Raw genomic sequence first — 21,801 nt, 5'->3', positions numbered from 1 at the left:
GTTATGCCACTCCTGTTTTACCTGTGCAGTAAGCAGTTTTGATCAAGGTGGCTAGACATTAAATAAATTAGTTTTAATGATTTTATTGTTCAATCATATTTGTTTTATTTTCCTTGTTATTTAGTTGGTTAAATATTTTCATGGCAGAGAGGAAGAGAGTGACTTAGTCGTTAGGACTATGATGATAAGTTTGAATTCTTTTTAAAGCTCATGAATTTGCTTCCTATTTGTTACCAGTGTCTGGCTTATCCCTGTTCTTGGCTAATGTCCTGTTCTGGAGAAGCAGCCTCCAGAGGACTTACTGTGCAGTCCATTCCCCTAAAAAATCCCCATAAGAAGGTCTTAAACAGCCCAAAAGAAACAGCCTTGCCTTCATGCTGAGACGGAAAGCTCCGAGATGAATTGTGGAGGATTTCTTGGCCTCTCATGGCATATGCTGTCTGAGTTCCCGAATAGTTCAGAGCTCAGCACTTAGCCCCTGAGATCTGTGTGTGTGGTTAGCTGTATGCTTCAAGGCCTTGGGAGGTCCTCGTTTCTGACTCTAGGACATAGGCCGCTCTCCTTTTTTGGTGGCCTAGTTAACTGTACCTGCTCTGTGCTTCCTTAATTTGTAGTTTGTCTTACTTTAATTTCTAATGTAACTGCTACCAGCTCCTTTCACCAAACTCATTTTCTGATTCGTCACCCAGTGGAGTTTGGCTTTGTCTGTACCTCTGACTTGCAACTCCTGACCTGTATCCTAAAGGTTGTAAGCTATCAGATGAAACTTCATGATTCCTGCAGTAAAGTAGCAGTCAACCAGTATCACTAAATACTTAAAAGTACTTTAACATTGTTCAGAGTTCATTTTTGTACAGAATACTTAGGAAGTTGAGACAGGCCATTGGTGAGGTTTTAATGTCGATTCCATCATTACACCTCTATCTGCAAACCCTTCAGAACTGAATAGCATGGCCATGTCCAATCTATTGTCCTTATACAGTCCTGTGCGACTCATCCTAGAGTAAAGGCGAGAACTTTGTGAAGGCAGCAGCTGTTGTGTTTCTCCCCAGAGTGACTGCGGACGGAGCACCAGACTTGAAGGTAGAGAGTGTGAATTCAAAGGCCAAGCTGCACGCTGCTCTCTATGAGAGGAAGCTTCTGTCTCTGGAGGTGCGAAAACGTAGACGGCGGAGTGGCCGATTGAGGGCAATGAGGCCAAAATACCCAGGTACCTGCTGGTGAGCTCTAACCAAACGCCACTGTCTGGGTCCTGCCAGACTGTGGTAATTGGCTTCTTACTCAGAACCTTCCTGAACACATGTGCTTGCTTATTTATTTATTTGTTTGTTTGTTTATTTATTTAGTTAGTTATTTTAACATATATAGGCTTGTTCTCTAAAACGATTATGAGGTTGTAAGCCTTCCAGTCTGTATTGGAGAATCTCTACACACGCATTTGGCTTTTGCTCTTACCTAGCATTGTACGTTAGAAATAACACGAGCCTGAGGCTGATGGACTTCTGAGCATACAGGTTGGGTTTTTAGGATTAAGGGAATCCAATTCACGCTTTGGGATTGCTCACTTTATTAACACTTTATACCAAGGGGGTGTCACTTCTCTTCTAGATTCTCCCATGCTGCAAGTCTCTTTGTAACTGGCCAACAGCCTGGTCTTTCTTTTGCTCTTTCTGTCCCTTGTGGAGCACCTGTATCAGAAATCTTGTAAATCAGTATGGTTGCCGATCTCATAGAACTTAGATGGCAGTAGCACGAAAGAATAATGAATAGACATCAGAAGGAAGATATTCCCATTTTCTTGTACTTCTGTGAAGGGTAGTTTTCTAAAATCCCCTAATACCATGTAGCAATTAGTCAACTAAGGATGTGATTTTATTTGTTTGTGTGTTTGTTTTGCTCTGTGTGTGAGAGTTCATATGAAAAATATCAACTCTAATGAAAATTGCTACTATGTTTTATATATAAGATTATAAAGGGGCATGCAGTTAGTAGTAATTTTATACCTTGTTTATGATTTAATTTAGAAATGGGTTTTTTAGTAAAAAAAAAAAAAGTACAAGAAAGGTATTGGGAGAGAGGAAAATTTAATCCTTTTTTCAGCAACATTAGTGATTCTTCGCATTTAGTGATTACCCAACCAGAAATGAACGGTAAAACCGAGACAGAGAGTGAAGAGGAAGAAGAAGTCGGCTTAGACAATGAAGATGAAGAACAAGAAGTGTCCCAGGAGGAGTCTGCAGGATCTGCTGGAGAAAATCAGCCCCCATATACCTCCTCAGTGACTGTTACAGTAGAAAATTCACCCAAAGAAAATCCCCTTAAAGTTTCCGAATGGAACAATAAAGAACAGTGCTGCAAAACTGAGACCCAGGAGGCAGAACCTAAATTTAACCTGATGCAGATTCTGCAAGATAATGGGAATCTCAGGTAGGTACCTTTTGTAATTGCGATAGATTCTTCAGTAGTTCACTTGTAATGTGTGTCAGGTACTGCGTTAATGGCTTTATAGGCCTTTTTCATTGACTATGCACAGAAGTCCTATGACATGCCAAGTCCTAGGACGTAGTGACTATGATTAGACCTGGCTCTTATTAAGGAAACTGAGGCTTAGAGGAGTTAAGCAGCTTGTCCAAGGTGGGATCTCATTGACCCAACCAGTCTTTGTTGGGTGGTGATGTCAGTAACTAAGAGCAGAAGGTAAATGAGATAATAGCTAATAGGTTAGTGTTGGAGACATGTACAGAGCTGGGGTCATGACCCCAGGATGAACAGAGTACTCTTAGGACACACAAAAAAGGAATGATCGATGTGACTGAGTGGTCTAAAAAGACATTTCAGAAGAGGCAGTGTTTGAATCAGGCCTCAACTGATGAGCCTAATGAGTAAGCTTTCTAGATTTGGGGACAGTAATTTAGGAATGTTAGGTCCAGAAAGCAGATAGTTACAGAGGTGTGATAATACACAGTCACTGAGTCAATCAACAAGTATTTATTTAACACCTACACTGTGCCAGGAATTGCATATATCCATAGACCATTGCTGTGGGGAACAAGACAGGCTTATGGTGAGTCAATCTGATGGAGAAAACTGAGACAATGGAAACAGTGCAACTTTAGGCAGTAAGAAATGCTGTGCAGGCGCTATATATAGTAGCATAGTTTCAGAGTACAATTGGCTGATAGTGGTGATTGGGCATGAAGGGGTAACTTGTAAGTGGAGTACTAAATACTGAGAGGTCAGTGTGAATTTCAGGGAGCAAAACACCCTTGGTGGAGCACAAAGTGCATGGGTTCTGAAATAGAGGAGTGAGCTGGTGTGCTTATGAAATGCAGACTATAGAACAGTGTAGAGTTACATGGAGAAAAGAAATGAGAATAAATTTGGATAATGCTAGATTGCGAAGGACATTAGAACAAGTGAGAGCTTTATTTTAGATGGATTTTAAGCAGGTGGATGATATAATCAGACCTTTTATGAAGTGAATTGTTGAATTGTGGCACACGCATTGATTAGAGAAAAGAGCAAGGAGAAGAGTTAGGGGCAGTTAGGTCTGTCCAGGATCATTGTTTGATTAGAGCAATGGCTATAGGAATGGAAAAATACACTGAACTTGGTGATATTTATAAGGTAAAGTGGAGCAAGACTCAAGTTTCCACACTTGACAATGTGATGATGGTTATAAGTCAGTGCAAGGCATGTAGGAGTTGGTTTTAGGGAACTAATGATGGGTTTCATTGGAGATTCAGTGAAGAGAAAGTGCTCTGCTGTAAAGTCCGGCAGACAGGTGAGAAAGCAGCAAAGTTTAGTAAAATTGTGTAGCTGATAGTTAAAACTTTCAGTGTGGATGAGGCTGTTCAGTTCAACAAGGATAGACCAGGAGAAAAACAAGAGAATTGAGCCCTGGAGACACTGCCGTTTAGGGATAGTCAGTAAAAAGACCAGGAAATACCAGTTAGGAAGACAGGCTGCAAACATTGTGGATGGTATAGCAAAACTACAAGATCAAAGTTTGTCAAATCTATGGAGTGTCTAAGGCAGCACAAGTGAAGAGTAGGGACTCTTGGGTTGTAGCCCAGGGTCAGCTGAATGGGTAGAAGAGCAGTTGTGAGCTGAGGGAATAAGAAGCCGAGTGTGAACTTTCTGAAAAGGTTTAGCAATGAAAGGGAGGAAAGAATAAGAATACACAAGAGGTAGAAGGTGAAGGAGAAGCTAGTTTGTTCATTATCTAAGAGAAAGGATTTGGTGGCAATAAGGTTACAGATGCAGAAATAGATATATTGGAGAAGGACCCTAAAGGGAGTTGGATAAAGGCCAGTGGATGACATGGATGCAGTAGGTACATGTTGAAGAGCAAGGAAACTCTGATATTACACATGATAGATTAAGGCCGGTTCTTAACACTGAAAAACTGAAGGTTGGAACCCAAGGATATAAGGGATACAGAGGTAGTTAGGAACAGTGCTACAGAAAGTAGAAATCTTGCCCTTAGTGGCAGCCACACTGAGCTCGGGCAGAAGACCATGGCTCTGTGTCTCTCTTGCTGCCAACTGGCTTTGCGATCACTGGTATATCAAAGAGCTTCTCTCAGCCTCAGTTTCCTTTTCTATTAAGCCAGGGTCTGGGATTCAACAAGTGTTTTTCCAAGCTACTTCCTGGAGGTGAAAAAGAAAATGTCGTGGAAATGAAAGTACAGCGTTTGAAAACCACTGGACTGTGCTCTAAGGTTGTTTCCAGCAATAACATTCTCCTTCACTGTTATGGAAATACATTATTTCTACATAAATCTTATAGATCTCATCTGAGTGGGTAGGCTGTTAGAGTTGCTCGGTGTGTTAGGGTAAATCAGTGGTTTTTAGACTGTTCCTTATACCTGGGCCTTGCCCTGGGAATGTCTTTGTGGCAACTCAGGGGCCTAGGAAATTGGCGTTGGCAAGGGTGTGAGGCTGCAGGCCAAGGCTGCCTGTAGCACATTCTCTATACTGAGAAGCCACATGATCTTTTGTTTTTTAACAGTCGTTCCCTTTGATGTAGGGCATTCTTGTTTTCACTTTTTCATCTTTTTTGTTATTGTTAGGGAGATTGTTGAGGATGGCTTACTGTCTGATATAACCAGTACCCTAGAGACAATCTTAGAATTAACATGGTACACCTCTTTAATAAGAAAATTTTTTTAAATGGAAAACTCAGTACTTGCTCATTTGATTTGCAATGAAGATTTGCTGTAAAATAGTGGTTGAAATCTCACCTTGTAAGCAATGATTTCCTTATCTGAGAGACCTTCTTGTTTGAGTAGAAGAGAACCAATCAGTGAAATTGTGTGTTCCGTGACATCTGGAGGTTCTGAGACATCCTGTTTCTTGTTCATTTATATAATGCATGTGAATTTCTTCACCAAAATTGATATATTTTCATTGATTTTGACTTGACTGCTTGTTGTGGCATTTACACTTGCTGGGGTAAAGAACCATCTGGATGTTTATAACATCACTCATGAGCCATCCAGAATTATTGGATTAGAAATCAGGCTGCTGTTGATTTATTGAATCTCAAGTCCTGCCTGCAGTTGCCTTGGCAGGGCCAGACCAAATGATTTCACAGGCCTCATACAGCCCGCGGGCTGGACACTTGCCACCCCTGGCTTATGGGAATGGTTGAGGGGGGAGTTGTGATGCTGTGTCGATGAGTTAGAAAATAGTCATTTTGTTGAGAAACATTTGAAAATATAGGTTTATTGTTTCAAAGGCCTAATGTTCTCCCATAAACTCTGCCTATTAATCGCACCAAGTTCTAAGCTTACAGTTCATGTTGTATAGCTCCTTAGGCTCTCCACTCACAGGAGCAGATGGCTCCTCAGCTAGACTCCCTGCCTTTTAGGCCCCCTAGCACTCACAGGGGGCTGGATCCTCTTAGGATTTCCCATATGATACAGGACAAATCCTTTATCCTAACCTTTGGAGGGGCGGGGTCAACGAGTAGAAAACTTGCGCTCAGTGATCACATATGTGAGGATTGTAAACAAAGTTTGTGTTGGGCCCTAATCTTCGCTGATGTCATTTTGGCTACAGTGTCAGCAGGCCGATCAGCTGAAGTAACCAAAATCCCGCCTGAAAGAAAACAGATCTGCCACAATTAGCAGCTAAAGTGAAAATCATCAATACCTCTGTGGTACTTCTATCTTCCATACCACAGAGCTAGACATGCACCCACCCACCCACCTGGCAAAAATCGGTGGACTTCTCCACGCGTTCCCTGGGCTGCTTGCCTCCGTATTCCAGGGCTGCTTTCCCCGCTGAACATCTGGGCTCAGCCTGACCTGGTGGTCCATCTGCGCCAGACGACGCTGGGCCTCAATCATTTGTCCTGGGCTCCAGCCACTCCCCTCTTGGAGTTGAGAAAGGCATGACCTTAAAATCTGGACTCAGAAGTCCCTTTGTAGGATTTATCTGTTTCCTGCTTTGGAGACTTCATTCACTGGAAAGGGCTAGTTGCCATTGTAAAATCCATATTCTTGTGCTGATAAGTGTGTTCTTTTTTTTTTTTATTTAAAGATTTATTTTTATTATTTTTTTATTGGAAAGGCGGATATACAGAGAGGAGAGACAGAGAGGAAGATCTTCCGTCCGATGATTCACTCCCCAAGTGAGCGCAACGGGCCGATACTATGCCGATCCGAAGCCAAGGAGCCTCTTCCGGGTCTCCCACGCGGGGGCAGGTTCCCAAAGCTTTGGGCCGTCCTCGACTGCTTTCCCAGGCCACAGGCAGGGAGCTGGAAGGGAAGCGGGGCTGCCGGGATAGAACCGGCGCCCATATGGGAACCCCGGGCGTGCAAGGCGAGGACCTTTAACCACTTGCGCCACTGTGCCGGGCCCGATAAGTGTGTTCTTAAGAACGTCTAGTATGTAAAAACCAAGATTCAATTCTTCTGTTCATTTCCCCCAAATAAATTGTTTAAAAAGTTTGCAGAGAAAAAGTGATAGATCAGGAAACCGTATTTCTTATTTTTGTTTTGTGTGTATCACACTAATGATAAAATAAGCAGGATTCTCCAACCCTTATTCTTTTAATAAAAAGAAAAAAACAGAAAAGCCCCATGGACTGTTTAGAAGGACTCTATTCAGGGAGGGTGTATATTTAGGGGCTTGTTATTTCTTGGCCATCCTAATAAGAGGATCATCAAAGGTGACTGTAAGAGGCAGGTACATGTTGGGCAGGTGTACTGTTCCTCCTCGTAACAGCTCATTGTTTTGAATTTCTGTAGCAAAGTGCAGGCTCGAATAGCATTCTCTGCCTATCTCCAGCATGTTCAAATTCGCCTGATGAAAGACAACGGAGGCCAGACTTTGAGTGCCAGCTGGGCTGCCAAAGAGGATGAGCAGATGGTGAGGCTGTTCTTCCTAGAACCTGTTTTTTCTTCTCCTCCCACCCCACCCCACTCTACCCTGCTTTGTGATAAATAGTGGTGTATTTTTCTGATGAAAAAAAAAATTATTACATAGTCAAGTTTCTAAACTTCTTTAATTTTAATGGGAAGGAAATCTTGGATCTGGAGCTTTCACCATGCAATGCATTGAGGGCATCCATTTATTCATTCTGGAATGTGCTAAGTTCTCTTCAAAGCCCATTCTTTTGTACAACTTGTATGGAGAGAGCCTGGATGTTAGAGTCTCTTGCTGTTCTGTTGTTTCCCTGGCTCTTAAGGGAATGGTTTTCTGCGGCCAGTGAGGTGGCTCCACTGGCTAATCCATCTCCAAGTGCCAGCATCCCATTGGATGCCAGTTCATGTCATGGCTGTTCCACTTCCCATCCAGCTCCCTGCTTGTGACCTGGGAAAGCAACAGAAAATGATCCAAGTCCTTGGAACCCTGCATCCATATGGGAGACCAAGAAGAAGCTCCTAGATGTTGGCTTGGGATCAGCTCAGCTCTGGCCAATGGAGCCATCTGGGGAGTGAACCAGCAGATGGAAGATCTTTCTCTATTTCTCCTCTGTAAATCTGCCTTTCCAGTAAAAATAATCAGTCATTTTTAAAGGCATTCCTTTTTTGTCCTGAGGACTCAAATTGATTCTTGGAAAGTCCCTACCTTGTCAGGGTCCTCTCAGAATGCACCATGCTCCAACTTTGCATTGGTTTATTTACTAATCACAAGATTTTTAGAATTCTTGTGTTACTGGAATTGAACTTGCGTGATAAATTTTGCTGTGTGTCAACCATTTGACCATGCCTGGAACTTAACGTTCTAAGAAGGGTTTTCTGTCTACATCAGGAGGATGTGAAGCTTCAAGCTCTTTGACAAACTCAGAGCTTAGAGGGGAAGACACAAACCCTTCCTATAGTCTTTTTGACAAGAGGCATCTATTTCTATAAAAAAAGAAGGACCTCTAAGGCTGAGAAAGCTGCATCCCTTATCCCAGTCAGTGGTGACCCGCCTGTCATTTCTAGTCCTTCATAGAACAAAAAGCAGATCTTTGTGCCAGGTTTATTACAGATGCATTTGGATTACCCTAGGAAGCGACTTGTGAATTTAAAGTAGTCAGTACAACCCAGAGATAACACTGTGTGTATTGTGAATTATCATCAGTGGAAAATGTTAGCTTTACTCTTTCCAAGTGGAAAATTGAAACTGTCTCTTTTCTGCAAGTCAGTTTGTCTGCTCCACTATAAAAAAAAGTAATGTTTTAATAAAAGAGCATATAGTGAAGATGACAGAGTAGAACTGTGAAATCCAACCCTCCAGTTGAGAGGACTGTTCCCTTGGTGCTGGAGTAAACTGGCACCAAAGGACAGTGAACCAAACCAAGTTCAAGAAGGAGAGAGGGAGAGGAGAAAAAAAAAAGGTTAACAGAGAAAAATCACCGCCAATGCTGGCTTGGAACACACACATAGGATTTCTATGGTTCTTTCTCTAAGAATATTTAGGATCATCAGTGCAAAATTGGATACCAGTTTTCTAAATTCCTTCTTGAAAACAAATCGAGGGAGCAAATCCAGTTCCATTCCCAGTGGCCTTGCTTATGAGGAGCATGAGTGTAGGATTGCTCTCTGTGGTCTGGGTGTGGGCCAGGCATCCTTTATCCCGTAACTCATGGGCAAATCCTTATAGAAGGGCTCCGGACCTATCACCAGAAGGCAGTTTTATTGTGCTTTTGGGACAGCAGTTTATTTTAGGACCTTAACCTTATACAATCTCTTTTTGAAGTATTTATGATGTTGTTAATAATGTGAGTAGCATCTATTCAGATTCCACAGTCCTTTCTCCCAACCTCAAGTGAGATGGATTCAGTCTTTCCCCTGATGACTTCTATACTGTGCCTGTCTTCTCAACTAAAAAGGTTCCCTTATCCTTGGAGGAGATTTCCCATGACAGTTGTCTCTTCCTCCATCAGTAAACTTTTCAGATCAATGGTTCCTGCTCATTACTTTTGGTCTTCATTGTCCCTTGTTTCCTTTGACTCTGTTTACCCAGTGTCCTCTGGAATGCATCGCAGCGTTGCAGATCCAGGCCTTTGTCTTGCTCATGGGCCTTCCCAGCGCAGCCTCTTGAAAGTGTTGACTGGAGCTCTCTCCTCCCTTGGCCTCCATGACACCATTTTCTCCCCAAGACTCTTTCCATTTCTTTTATTTTCATCTTTTTTTCCTCCTAATTCTTTCTCCTCTTTGCTGTCCGTGGATATTGCTTTGTATATTCTCTTACCTTTGATGGTGTCATTTGCTTTCTGAGCTGGTCCAGCACATCAGTTTGTGCTGCCTGTCTTTGAAGGTTACCTTCCCTAAATAGCCCTCTCTAATCACCCTTTTCAAGTGATTGCTTTGTGAGTTATTATAGTTTACATATGTATTATGCTACTTTTACAACACAACTTTATCCTATGACAATTTACATACATATTTGATTTTGAATTTTCTGATTGCCAGCTTATTGAAGGAGAATGGTTGTCTCCTCTTCCTGTATCCTCCTAATACATAAGGTGTTTACCCTTGATCTTGTTGGTTCAAATATACCTTTCCTCATATCTGTATTTTGTAACCCCTTTGAAGTTTGTCTTCTGTTCCTTAACATACATTTCTGCCTACCTTTCCCTGTAGGAGCTGGTAGTTCGTTTCCTCAAGCGGGCGTCCAGTAACCTCCAGCATTCATTAAGGATGGTATTACCTAGTCGGCGACTGGCACTCCTAGAACGCAGGAGGATCCTGGCTCACCAACTAGGTGACTTCATCATTGTGTACAACAAGGTAAAAATGGTGCATGTTGGTCTTCTGCTTCAGGTTGCCCCACACTTGTGAGAAACAAGTGGTGGGATCCTTCTTCTGTGTGTTACTGTTAGGGTGAGCGGAATGCCACACCTTAACTCAGCTGGGCTGAAAAACTGCTGATGACCTCAGAAGGCCCAGCAGCCATCGTTCACTCTTACCAGAAGGCGTATTCCTCTTGAGCTGTTAGAGCTCAGTGACCACATGAATCTGTATTGTTGTTGTTGTGCCTATAAACAGTGGTGAGTTGACTATTTGGAAACAAATTTGAACTGCAAGTTTAACATGATGACATATTCTTTGGCCTTGAGGGAGTTATACTGTCTTCTCTGAACCTTTTTCTTCAGTGACATCATTTTTATAATCAAGTTCAAGAAATTTGTTGTTTAATTAGAAAATTTTGCAAGCAATCTTTTTGCAAAGATTTCAGGATCCATTTAAAAAATGGATTTGGGGGATGCAGAAGGAAGGCGAAGAACTGGGAAATTGAGTAACTTCTCTTAACTTTCACAGAATGATTAAATCCATGATTTATCAGTGTACCAAACCTGTATTCATAATTTACTCCAAATTTTTTCAGAATCTTTAATGCCTTGCCTATTCAGTTTATAATGAATGTAGGAATATTTTCTAAGATCTTTCTTCTTCTAATTGCAGTGAAATACCATGCTTCTGTTTTCATACAGTTAAAAACTGCAAATGTGATCATAAACATTACTAAGATATACTGTTTTCTTAGTGAGCTGTGTACATTTGTTTTGCAACCTGGGCATTTCAGAATGACTTTACAAAATAATGGTTAAAAGCTGTACGTGGCTCATGCACAGGGAATAATTGAATGTCTTTTCTGTAAGGACTGATTACTACAAAGATAATAAAGTCAGGTGATAAGATGCTTATTTATCAGGAATCAGTTTTATCTTTTTTTTCTGTGGGATTTGGGTACTGGGTAGGAAACAGAACAAATGGCTGAAAAGAGATCAAAGAGGAAACTGGAGGAGGAAGAGGAAGATGGAGTGAATCCGGAAAGCTTCCAGAAGTTCATCAGACAAGCAAGGTACTAACATCCACCCTGTTCCTTCTTCCTTGTTGCCTTCTGAATCCCCAGCATTCCCCCAGTTTCCGACACCTGGACATGAAGACACTCCCAAAAGGAGAAACCGTTTCCTAGGCTTCCTTTCCATATCTTGGCCAGTGATGTGGCTGTTGTCATGACTTCAGTTATCAAAACACTGCTGCTGGGTATCCGGGCTGCAGTTCTAGACACACCACTGCAGAACTGAGGGAGCCTTTGGGAAGTCAAAGGGAGCGCCTTCTCATGCTTGCTGGGCCTGGATTTATCCCTGCCCGCCCTGCCGAGCCATTGGAGATGACCACATTTTGCCTATACTGAGTGGGTTGAGGAATTGGCAGTTTCTCAAAACTGTGAGGGTTACGCGTAATTTATAAAATAGAACAAGCCCTTCATGCTTAGGGCTTTCAGAACTGAGACTCCCAAGTATTCAGCTCTCTGTCATGACGAAAGTCAGGCAGGCCATTCTATTCTTTGCACTGGAAGAGATAACAATTAGATGCCGAATTTTAAATCATATAAAACTCCTTCTGGGGACCCTTTTTCTAATTAGATAATGTACAAAGCCACTAACATAAACAGAAAGTAACAGTAAACACCATCAATTAGGCTTCAGTCATCCAAAGTTAAAACGGGAAAAAAAAATAAACACTAGAAAAGGAATTTTCTATTATTTGTGAAATTTAAATCATGTGGTTTATCAGTATGGTCTTTGTTGACCCTGCACAGACCTCATGACAGCCTCAATCTCACGTGCTTAAACACAAAGCAAAGAAAAACATGGTTCTGTGAGAGTCTATAGTTGTGTAATGTTGCTTCGTTGACATTAAGGTAGAGGAACAAAGCAAAAAATAGTTTCTTGCCTCAACATTGTAAGAATCGATACCAAAACTGGATTATATTCAGAAAATACCTTCTTTTTAAAGCTAAAACATTAATTTCTAGTTCTTCCTAGGCATCCTCAAAAATCTCAAAAATATACAAAAAAGGAAGAAACTCTCAGACCTTAGAAGTGATGTGCATCTCCTTCACAGGCCTGAAGTGACCTACGTGTATTGTTAGCTTTAAACACATTTGGAGATAAAATTTATTGGAATACATTACTACTAATTGAACATTTAGAGGCGATTTTGGGGAAATGAGTAACAGTGTGGGTTCTTATTTTAATATTTAGGGCTGAATACCATGGTTACCTTTGTCACCCCTGGTAAGCTCAAATACCTATAGATGTTATGCAGGAAAACAAATGTAAAGAGGACAGAAAATAAGGCAGCTATAAAGCAACATACATTTTAAGCCAGCTATAAGGTTTGATTCTCCATGTTTTGTCAGAGCTAAATAAAATACCCCAGCAGGCAGAAACAGCTACCCACTGGAAGCCTCCATCCTGGATCTGTGAATGCTGCTTGCAGCACATAGCTGCTTTGGAGATGTTAGTGTCTACACGGAGATTCACAGGAATTGTTTGCTGAATTCTCACTAGAGTGTCCTTAGAAGACAGGAGAGAAGCGCTTTGTACTCACACAGGTGTGTGTCACTTATTTGAGGACCACCTACCTACCTGGAGCAAGCTTTAGAACAAAGATAGGAAAAGTCCATGGAGAGATTGCTAAAGATATAGAAACCCTCCATGGCATATTTATTGTAAGAAACCCCTAGACCTCTGTCTATTTGCCTATACTTTCCTTTTTGTGGATGTTCATAGGGTTTATGATTTTGACAATTTGAGGTGCCCATCGTGTTGGATTTCCGGCAGCGTGCAGATGGATAGGACACTTGTGGTTACACTGGTAGGTCCCCTCATTTCTGACTCAGGCAATTGAAAAGACAAGTTGCTTGTTTAGTGATGATACTGTGGTCTTTTAGAAATGGAATAGACAAACCAAAAGGCCCGATAATAAACGTGTCTGGCGCTGTGGGCCATTGATAGTCTTTCCCTTATAGCCTTCTTTTAAAATATTTTTAAGAGCATTCTTAGCCAGAGACCATATCAAAAGTGGTTGCTGGTCAGGTGTGGCCCAACAGTCTGCAACTTATTAACTCCCAATACAGAACACTATCTGAAAGAACTTTGAATGACTACCTAGTACTGGGAATGTGAATCATGTAACTACAGGAAAGAATATGTAATTCAATTGCATTTAGGTATTAACCGTCTCCTATGACTAATTGGCTACCATATCAAACCACATAGAGCTAGAAAATACACTGTGGAATGAATAAAGTTTTATTGTGCCTTAAATCTTTAGGTTTTTCTTTTGAGTTTCATTTCTGCTAACAGAGACTTGTCAGCCTGTGTTTTTCCTGTTTCCCTTCTTTAGTTTGCTCTGTTTCCATAATAAAATCTGGTGGAAAGATTTTTCTGGATCAGCTTTTCTTCTGACGATACTTTTCTCCTCATTTCAGTGAGGCCGAACTGGAAGAGGTGCTGACTTTTTACACCCAAAAAAACAAGTCTGCAAGTGTCTTCCTGGGGACTCATTCCAAAAGTTCTAAGAACAGCAGTAGTTATTCTGATAGTGGGGCAAAGGGTGGTAAGTATGCTGGTTCGTTGGTGAGAAATAAAATCAACAAGTGGGAAAATGAGAAATTCTAGCATCGAGAACTGTGTAGGGACTGAGCACCAGCAGGCTCCGAAGTGATGAAGCTTTGCAGCATTGGGGTGGCAATGAGGGATGAAGACTGGGGAGTGTGGGAAGCTTCTTTTTCTCCAAAAACCAGAAATTAGTGTGTTTTATTTTCTCCAATGGTAATTAATAGCAGAGAGCTTTTACGGCAGAACTGATCATAGGCTTATCTTGCCGTCTGCTGGACATGTTGTCATTTTTTATTTCCCACAACTACACGGAGTAGGCACTACTTAGTACTTTTGTACAGGCGAGAGAGTAAGCAAAAGGAGACTGAATAACTTGCTCGAAGTTATTTTACAACAGCTCATGTGCAGTGGACTGGTCCAATCTGCCCCACTTCCCATTGAGATCTCATATCCATCAATGGGCATTGAAGCCTAACTCAACCAACTGTACTCGCCAGCCTACAGTCATACCAGTGGGTGCCACTGCCTGTCCAGCCAGGCCCATCCCCAGGACTGGTTCTCATGCTCACCATGTGAAAATTGCAGCCCATCAGAGAAGAACTCACAACCTCTCCACTGGGCTCACTCCCTGCCCCAGATATTGCACTCTCTGGGTAGTTTTGCAATTTAACTCAACTGGACCTGCCCCCAGTCCCAGAACCTGCTAGCCCCAACCTACCCCTTATTCTGGCTCATGCTTGTAGCAGTGGATACAATTGGTTGCCCCAGCCTGGCTTCCCCTTTGATACAGTGTACATGTAGGCCAACAAGTTGTTATAGCCCTGCATAGCCTGGTCTACCCTCAGTTTCAGCTCTCATGTTCATCAGCAGGAGCAGCGGCTCAGGAATAGAGTCCCTGCTACTCCCCTACCAGGCTCATTCCCCTTGCCCCAGTCTCATGTGTGCTGGTGAGTGTTGCATTCCAGTCTGGCGTGGCCCATCTCACTTTGGCATTTGCTGGCTGATGCTGTTGCCTGGTCCAGCCTCGTCTGCCTCCATTCCAGCTTGTGCTGGCTGGAGCTGCTGCCCAATCCGGCACAATCGGTCCCGCCAGTCTTGGCTCTAATGTGAACTGGCTGGTGATGCAGCCAGACCCAGCCTGTCCTGCACCCCATCCTGATTCTCAGATCTTCCAGTGGGTATTATGAACTGGCCCAGCCTGGCCCACACTTCTACCTGAGCCACATGTATGCCTGCAGGTACTGTAATCTGGTATGCTCTGGGCTGTTCCCTGCTTTGGTTGTTGCTTTCACCTGCAGGGACTGCACCATGACAAAGGAGTTCCCCAAGCTCCTCTATCAAGTCTCCTCTTAGTGGCAGATCTCGTGCACAATGGTGGGTGCTTGGCCTGCTCTGATTTAGTTTTCCTGTCTTGGAAAGAACAGTAGCCTTGCCCAGCTGGTCCATACCCAACCCAGTTCTTACTATTGGTGTTATAACCTAGCCAAGTCTGGTACACGCCCTGACGTAGCTCTCATGTGGCTCAGTGGGAATGGAAACCTAGCCCAGCTGCCCTTCCCCCACTCAGGATCTCTCAAGCAGCAGTGGATGCTGGAGTCTAGCCCAATCTGGTGTGCTCCTCAGATCCTGTCCACGCCCATGCTGAGGGACCCTACAATCATGTCCAGCTCATACCACCACCCCCATTCTGGCTGTCACACTCACCAATGGGAACCACAAGCTAGCTGGGGCATCCCCTCAGTTCCCCAACCAGCCACAGATCTTGTGCCTGCCAGTGGTTGCTCTGACCCAGTTTTGTATAACCCATCCCTTGTCTTGACCTTTGCCATTGGATGCTGCAACCTGACCTGACCTGACCCACCCCCAGTCCCAACTCTCGCTGGCAAGTGCTACTGACTACCCCCTACCAAAACCACCCCACACACATGCAGACGGGTGGAGCTTGCCTGCCTGATCTGTCCTACACGTAGGCCTGAATCAATATTCACCAGCAGGAGCAATGACCCATCAGGGGAGTTTCCCAAGTACCTCCACCAGACCCATTCCCAGACCCAGATCTCACCCATGTCAGTGGGTACTATGCCCTTACCAGTCATAGGCTACCCCCTCTATCCTGCATATGTATGAGCAGCTAATGATGTGGCCTGGCCCATACCACACTTTATTCTTGGGTGTATATGCAGGTGCTGCAGCCTGGACCAACCCAACCCATACCTAATCCAAGTACCCATGAGTATCAGGGGAATTCCATGCTCATAACTAGCTCAGCCTGTCACCACCCCCAGCTTCAAGCAAACCAACTGAAATTGCAGATCACAGGGGTGGGCCCTCACATCCAAATTTGCCCCCAGACACAGTTCTCTTGCATGTTGGCTAGTGCCATGGCCCAGACTAACATTACCTGTTTCCTGTTTCAACTCTCAATGATGAGTACTGTGATCTAGCGCTGCCAGATAGGCTCCCAGCCTTAGCTTTAGTGTACACTAAATTTAGTGGTATTCAGCATTGGTCATTACTAACTACCCCAGATCTGCTTTCCCACAATGGCTGATGCTTCAGTCTGAACCTTAAAGGTCCTTGTGTTGCCCTCTCAGGATCCCACCACCGGGTGGCCCGGGCACTAATAGCACTGGGTGAAGCCCATGGGCTAACTGGACAGAGCCCTGCCACATGGGATTCCACCCCTGTGGCTAGACAGCCCTTCTAGCTCCAAGCACTGCAGACCAGTGGTTTGAAGCCTTTAGAGCCAAGCCCTGCCCCTGGAACAAACTCACCCACCTGGCTCTGAGCACATGGTGGGCAGGTGGGCCCAAGCCTCCAGACCCCAGCCACATCCAGGAACAAACCAATCCATCTGACTCTGAGCCCATGGCTAGATGATGGACCCTGGCCATCCAGCCCCAGCCCTGCTGCCTGTGAGCCCATCCCTGGGACTAGCCTGACTTTCCAGCTTCCGACATTCTTTTGAAACCTAGATGGAAGTGGTTAGCATAGGTCACAAGTGCACCAGTTTTGTCAATGTGCTGAATACTAGATTAAAAAATATAGACTTCCTCCCTACCATTTAATGTTGTGATAATCTAACTTGGAACTACCCAGGAAAGCTGAGCCTTTAAATTTGAAGGAATTGCCCCCAGAGAAACATGTTAATGTTTTTTTTTTTTAAATTGTTGTTAACATTGTATTATGTGATACAGTTTTATAGGCACTGGGGATTCCCCCCACCCCTCCCATACCCCTCCCCCCATGGTGGATTCCTCCACCTTGATGCATAACCACAGTTCAAGTTCAGTTGAGATTCGTTCCTTGCAAACACATATCTAGCATAAAGTCCAGCGTCTTATTGTCCAGATAAGTTCAGTGGCCTCTTGGGGAGACCTTCTCTAGTCTGAAGATAGGGCTAACAGAGTAAAGATCCAGTCAGTTAAAAGCCCCAACAAAACCTCAGTATCAATATACAACATTATGGAATTAATTGACATAGTGTTGGGTAAACAATATGTTAAAAATAATGCAAGTTCCATTCTTCGAAACATCTGGGTTGAGACAGTATCAATGACAGGTTCAAAAAATAACCAACAACCAAACAAAAATTACAAGTTAAATCAAGGCAAACATGTGGTATCTAATCTTTTGGGATTCGCTCATTTCCCTTAGCATTATAGTTTCCAGTTGTGCCCATCTATGTTCATAGCAGCACAATCAGTAATTGCAAAAACATGGAAGCAACCAAAATGCCCATCAGCAGAAGATTGGATAAGAAAGCTTTGGTTCATCTACTCCATGGAATACTACTCAGCTATTAAAAAAAACAAAATGCAGTTCTTTGTGGCTAAATGGGCCCAACTGGAAACTATGAAACATGTTAATGTTTTAAAAATGGATATGGTTTCTAGGTTACTCATCCATAGACGCCTCTCTTGTAATTGTATCATTGAATCACTATGAGTTCCTCCAAGGCTAAGCTTTGAGCTCTGAGTTCTCTTAGCTCCATTCATCTGTTCAGCCCCACCTGTACATTTTTACTGAGTATCTGTGATGTGACAGGCATGTTGATAGTACAAGAAAATCATTGACCAAAAGTTAGCGTAGTCCTAGACTTGGTTGCAAAGTGTATTGTCTGGTGACGTCTTAACCATTGCACTAAACACCCACTCAGAGAAAAAGTAGTTTACTAGGCTGGATTTGTTATTGAAATTGCTCTCAAGTATGACTGCTAAGGAGCGTAAGATAAAGAACCATTGCAATGTCCAGCTGTTATACAGGGAGAAATAATAGGGCTGCCTTTTTCCATCTCATGGCAGCTGCCCTGTCACACCTGTGCTGTGACTCTTCAGCTCCAGTGGGTACTATCGGCCAACTTGGCCTCTTGGATCCTCCAGTTCCAATTCCTGGCAGAAGCATCTTACCAGCCTCACCGATTTTCTTTCTAGGCATATGCTAGCATGTTGGTAGTTCAAGGACAACTACTATGGGTTTCAGTAGCTTTCCCTGGTTCAGTTAGCTGGAGCTATGGTTGAGGAGAGCTAGAAACCATTTGATCGGTTGTCAGCTCAATAGGGCTATGGGAGTGGCAGTCCTAGGAAAAGCGTGATATGTTTCTCATCATTGATGAACATTTGTGTTATGTTCATGAAAACAAAATTGTATATAGAAGAGTGTTCTTGCACTTGAGTTCAGTGTTTCTTATTTCTTGTTTCAGATCACCCTGAGACAGTGGAGGAAGTGAAAATCAAGCAGCCGAAACAGCAGCAGGCAACAGAAATCCACTGTGACAAACTATCACGTGCGTGGTTTCCAACCTGCCCACATAGATCTGCTACTTTCTGATAGAGTCCTAAGATTAAAAAAAAAAAAATTCTAAAGCATGAGACATGACCTCCAAAGGACTTCTTTGTCTTCCTTTCCCTTGAAACATCTACTGATAACATATTTTCCCTCCCAAAAAAAATTCTTTATTTTCCTAAAGGTAGAACTTCTGAACACTTTTTTCTTTTCCTGGAGGGTATAAAGAGGGAAAGGAATTAATTACTGTGAAACTTTGTCCTGATGCCCTAGCATTGGTAAAAGCTGTCTACTGTGTTCCTGTGGGGGCATGTGCAACTCCAGCTTGTAGAAAGCCGATTGTTTCTGACAGGCAGCACTCATGAGGTTGATGGTGAAGACCGCTGAAGTGTGTATTTGTAATGATTTCTCTCTTATGTTAAGATTGTTTTACTGTTTTAAATTTCTTTCATTGATGTCTTATGAAGATCATGTATTCATTTCTCCTAAAATGATTTTTTTTTTTTGCTTTTGTCTTAATAGGATTCACCACTTCAGCAGAAAAAGAGGCTAAAATAGTCTATGCCAATCCTCCCTCTGCTGTTTTCTCTGGTCCTGTAGCTGCTCCGCTCCACAAGATTCCCAACACTCATTTGTCATCTGTTATTTCCTCCACTGACCTCTCGCCCGCATTGGGCCACCATGCTTCCTTAGCGCAATTTCCTCCAGCAATTCCCAGCATGCCTCACCAGCCGCCCATTTTACTGAGCCCAGTCCCCGACAGTGCTCCCCCCTCGATGCATTCTGGGACACAGAATGTACCAAGCCCGGCGGGCTTACCACGCTGTCGATCGGGCAGTTACACCATCGGCCCCTTTTCCTCCTTCCAAAGTGCTGCGCACATCTATAGCCAGAAACTGTCTCGTCCCTCTTCAGCCAAGGCAGGTGAGTGAGAAAATAAGTTAAAGGCAGCCCGCACTGTGAGCTGTCCCTGGCTTGCTAAGGAAGAAATGCCATTTCTTCCCTTTGCCTTTCTTTAGAAACATGGAAGGACACAGGCTGCATTACGCAGTCTTCCATTGCACCTGTTAGCTACCAAGCACTGATGCAGAATGAAACAGGGCTTCCTTAAGGTAGTGGAGATGAAGAGATGAATAGCACTGGGCTTTAGTTCACCAGGGACCTGTACGTAAGAGATTCCATATCACAGATAAGCGCAGGTTTAGGAATGTGCTCAGTGCATCTTCCCCCCCCCCCGGGTCATTATTCCTGACATCAGACAGATTTTTATTTTTCCATGTATTTAACAAATGACCTATATAAGAAACTGAAGAATTCTTAAATAGAATATCTAATTTTAAATGAAGTAAACCCTAGGTTATCAGTCAGGTTTTCCCTTGCTCATTAAATAGCAGCTAAATGAGATACAATTCACATTCCATAAAATTTGTCTTTTTCGATGGTTTGTAGTATATTCACCAAACTGTGCAACCAATACCACTACCTAATTTGGTAGTTTTCATCATTCCCAAAAGAAGTCCCCTATCAATTAGCAGTTACTGGCTGTTTCTTCTTCTTCTTGGTAACTACGGATTTTCTTTCTGTTGTTATAGATTGGTCTGTTTCTTGTGACTGGACTCAGATCATATGTGACCCTGTGTGAATGGCTTCTTTCATTCAGCATAGCATTTTCAGTGTTCGGCTGTGCTGTAGTATGTCCCAGAGCTTCATTCTTTCTCCTGGCTGAATAATTCAGTGCTGCATGGGCACCGTATTTTTTATATTCCCGTTAATTAGTAGACATTTGGTTTGTTTCCACTTTTTGGCCATTCCAAATAATGTGTAGGTTTGTATACAAATTATGTGTGGATTTAATGTAATGCTGTTTCTCTAAGATGTATAGGTAGAGTGCATTTCTGAGTGGTGTAATGAAATTATGGCTCCATTTTTTTTTTTTTGGTAGGGCACTCAGCTGTCTTCTAAAGCAGTATACCATTTTGCCACCAGCAATCTAGTTTCTCTACATTCTTGCCAGACACTTGCTGTCTTTTTCATTTTTCCTGGCCCAGTCAGTGTGAGATAGTGTCTCTCTTTGTGAATGTGACTCTAATCTCCCTAAAGATTAATGCTTGTGGGCAATTTTTTTCATGTGTTTATTGGATATTTATCTTCTTTGGGGAAATGTGTTTTCAGATTTGTAGTGTATTATAAAATTGAGCAAATATTGTGGATCATTTTACAGTGAATGACAGACCGTTACAGTCACATCAAAACAAAAACAAATAAGGATTATAATAAATTTCCTGGATATAGTTTTTTTAATCCAGTAAGATAATATATTCTGTCATTGGTTACTCCACACTACATATGGCAAAAGTCCTTCGTTGTGAAGCTCTCTCTTAGCGAAAACATAAACCAATACGTGTAAAGATTTGACAATAACAAGGGTCTCTAGATTGTAATAATGTGTTGTTTTTCTTTGTGTGACCCTTTGAGGTAACTTGTTGCTCCCTTTTGTTGATTAAAATCCACACAATTTGGTCATGTTTCTGTTGACCCAAGGTCTCTCTGTAGCCACCCTAGTTTTTGGGGAGATTTTCCCCCTAGACTGCTCAAAGCTTTTCTCTTTTACAGCAGGTTCATGTCATCCAAACAAGCATCATTCAGGAGCAACCAAATCACAGAAGGAGGGAGAAGATGCTGCTTTGTATGGCAAACGGTACAACCAAAGCATGGTTACGGCTGAACTGCAGCGGCTGGCTGAGAGGCAGGCGGCAAGGCAGTACTCTCCATCTAGCCACATCAGTCTCCTCACCCAGCAGGTAGGGGCCATCCGGGGATACAGGAGAAGTGGCAAGCTACTCTGTCCTTATCTATCTTGACTAGTTCCTATATGCTAATGCCCCATGAATGAGTCATGGCTAATTTTGAGGCAAAAAATCAAAGCATTCCTCTTCATCTTTGGAGAAAATTACTTTAGTGTTTCAGACATTGTGAGGTTACCCTGCTACTGGCCATGTTGTACGTAACTCACAAATAAACATGTTCATGAATTGCATGTTCAGCTGTAAATATAATCTTACAGAATCTTGAAAAATAATTTTTCTTTGGTAAATTTTTCCAGTGAATTTTACTCTTAGATTTTTTTTTTTTTACTAAGATGTCCTAATGTTACCTTTC

General features: G+C 42.7%; 1 protein-coding gene across 2 annotated transcripts in view; it reads left to right on the top strand.

The window, feature by feature from the left end:
• TTLL5 (tubulin tyrosine ligase like 5) overlaps nucleotides 1-21,801 on the top strand; it is a 213,114-nt gene that overhangs the window by 79,393 nt on the left and 111,920 nt on the right. For both annotated transcript variants that reach the window (XM_040975261.1, XM_040975259.1), the window contains 9 exons: nucleotides 1,053-1,210; nucleotides 2,127-2,427; nucleotides 7,259-7,379; nucleotides 10,085-10,231; nucleotides 11,203-11,306; nucleotides 13,728-13,855; nucleotides 18,560-18,643; nucleotides 19,165-19,566; nucleotides 21,256-21,443. In XM_040975261.1, coding sequence (XP_040831195.1) covers nucleotides 1,053-1,210; nucleotides 2,127-2,427; nucleotides 7,259-7,379; nucleotides 10,085-10,231; nucleotides 11,203-11,306; nucleotides 13,728-13,855; nucleotides 18,560-18,643; nucleotides 19,165-19,566; nucleotides 21,256-21,443 — 1,633 coding nt within the window. The remainder of the gene's footprint in view (nucleotides 1-1,052; nucleotides 1,211-2,126; nucleotides 2,428-7,258; nucleotides 7,380-10,084; nucleotides 10,232-11,202; nucleotides 11,307-13,727; nucleotides 13,856-18,559; nucleotides 18,644-19,164; nucleotides 19,567-21,255; nucleotides 21,444-21,801) is intronic.

Source organism: Ochotona curzoniae, unplaced genomic scaffold (assembly GCF_017591425.1).
Source record: "Ochotona curzoniae isolate NIBS_2020 unplaced genomic scaffold, NIBS_Ocur_1.0 contig_2688, whole genome shotgun sequence".
NCBI classification, from domain to species: Eukaryota; Metazoa; Chordata; class Mammalia; order Lagomorpha; family Ochotonidae; genus Ochotona; species Ochotona curzoniae.
The sequence above is the reverse complement of the archived record's forward strand: the minus strand, read 5'-3'. Positions and strand labels throughout refer to the sequence as shown.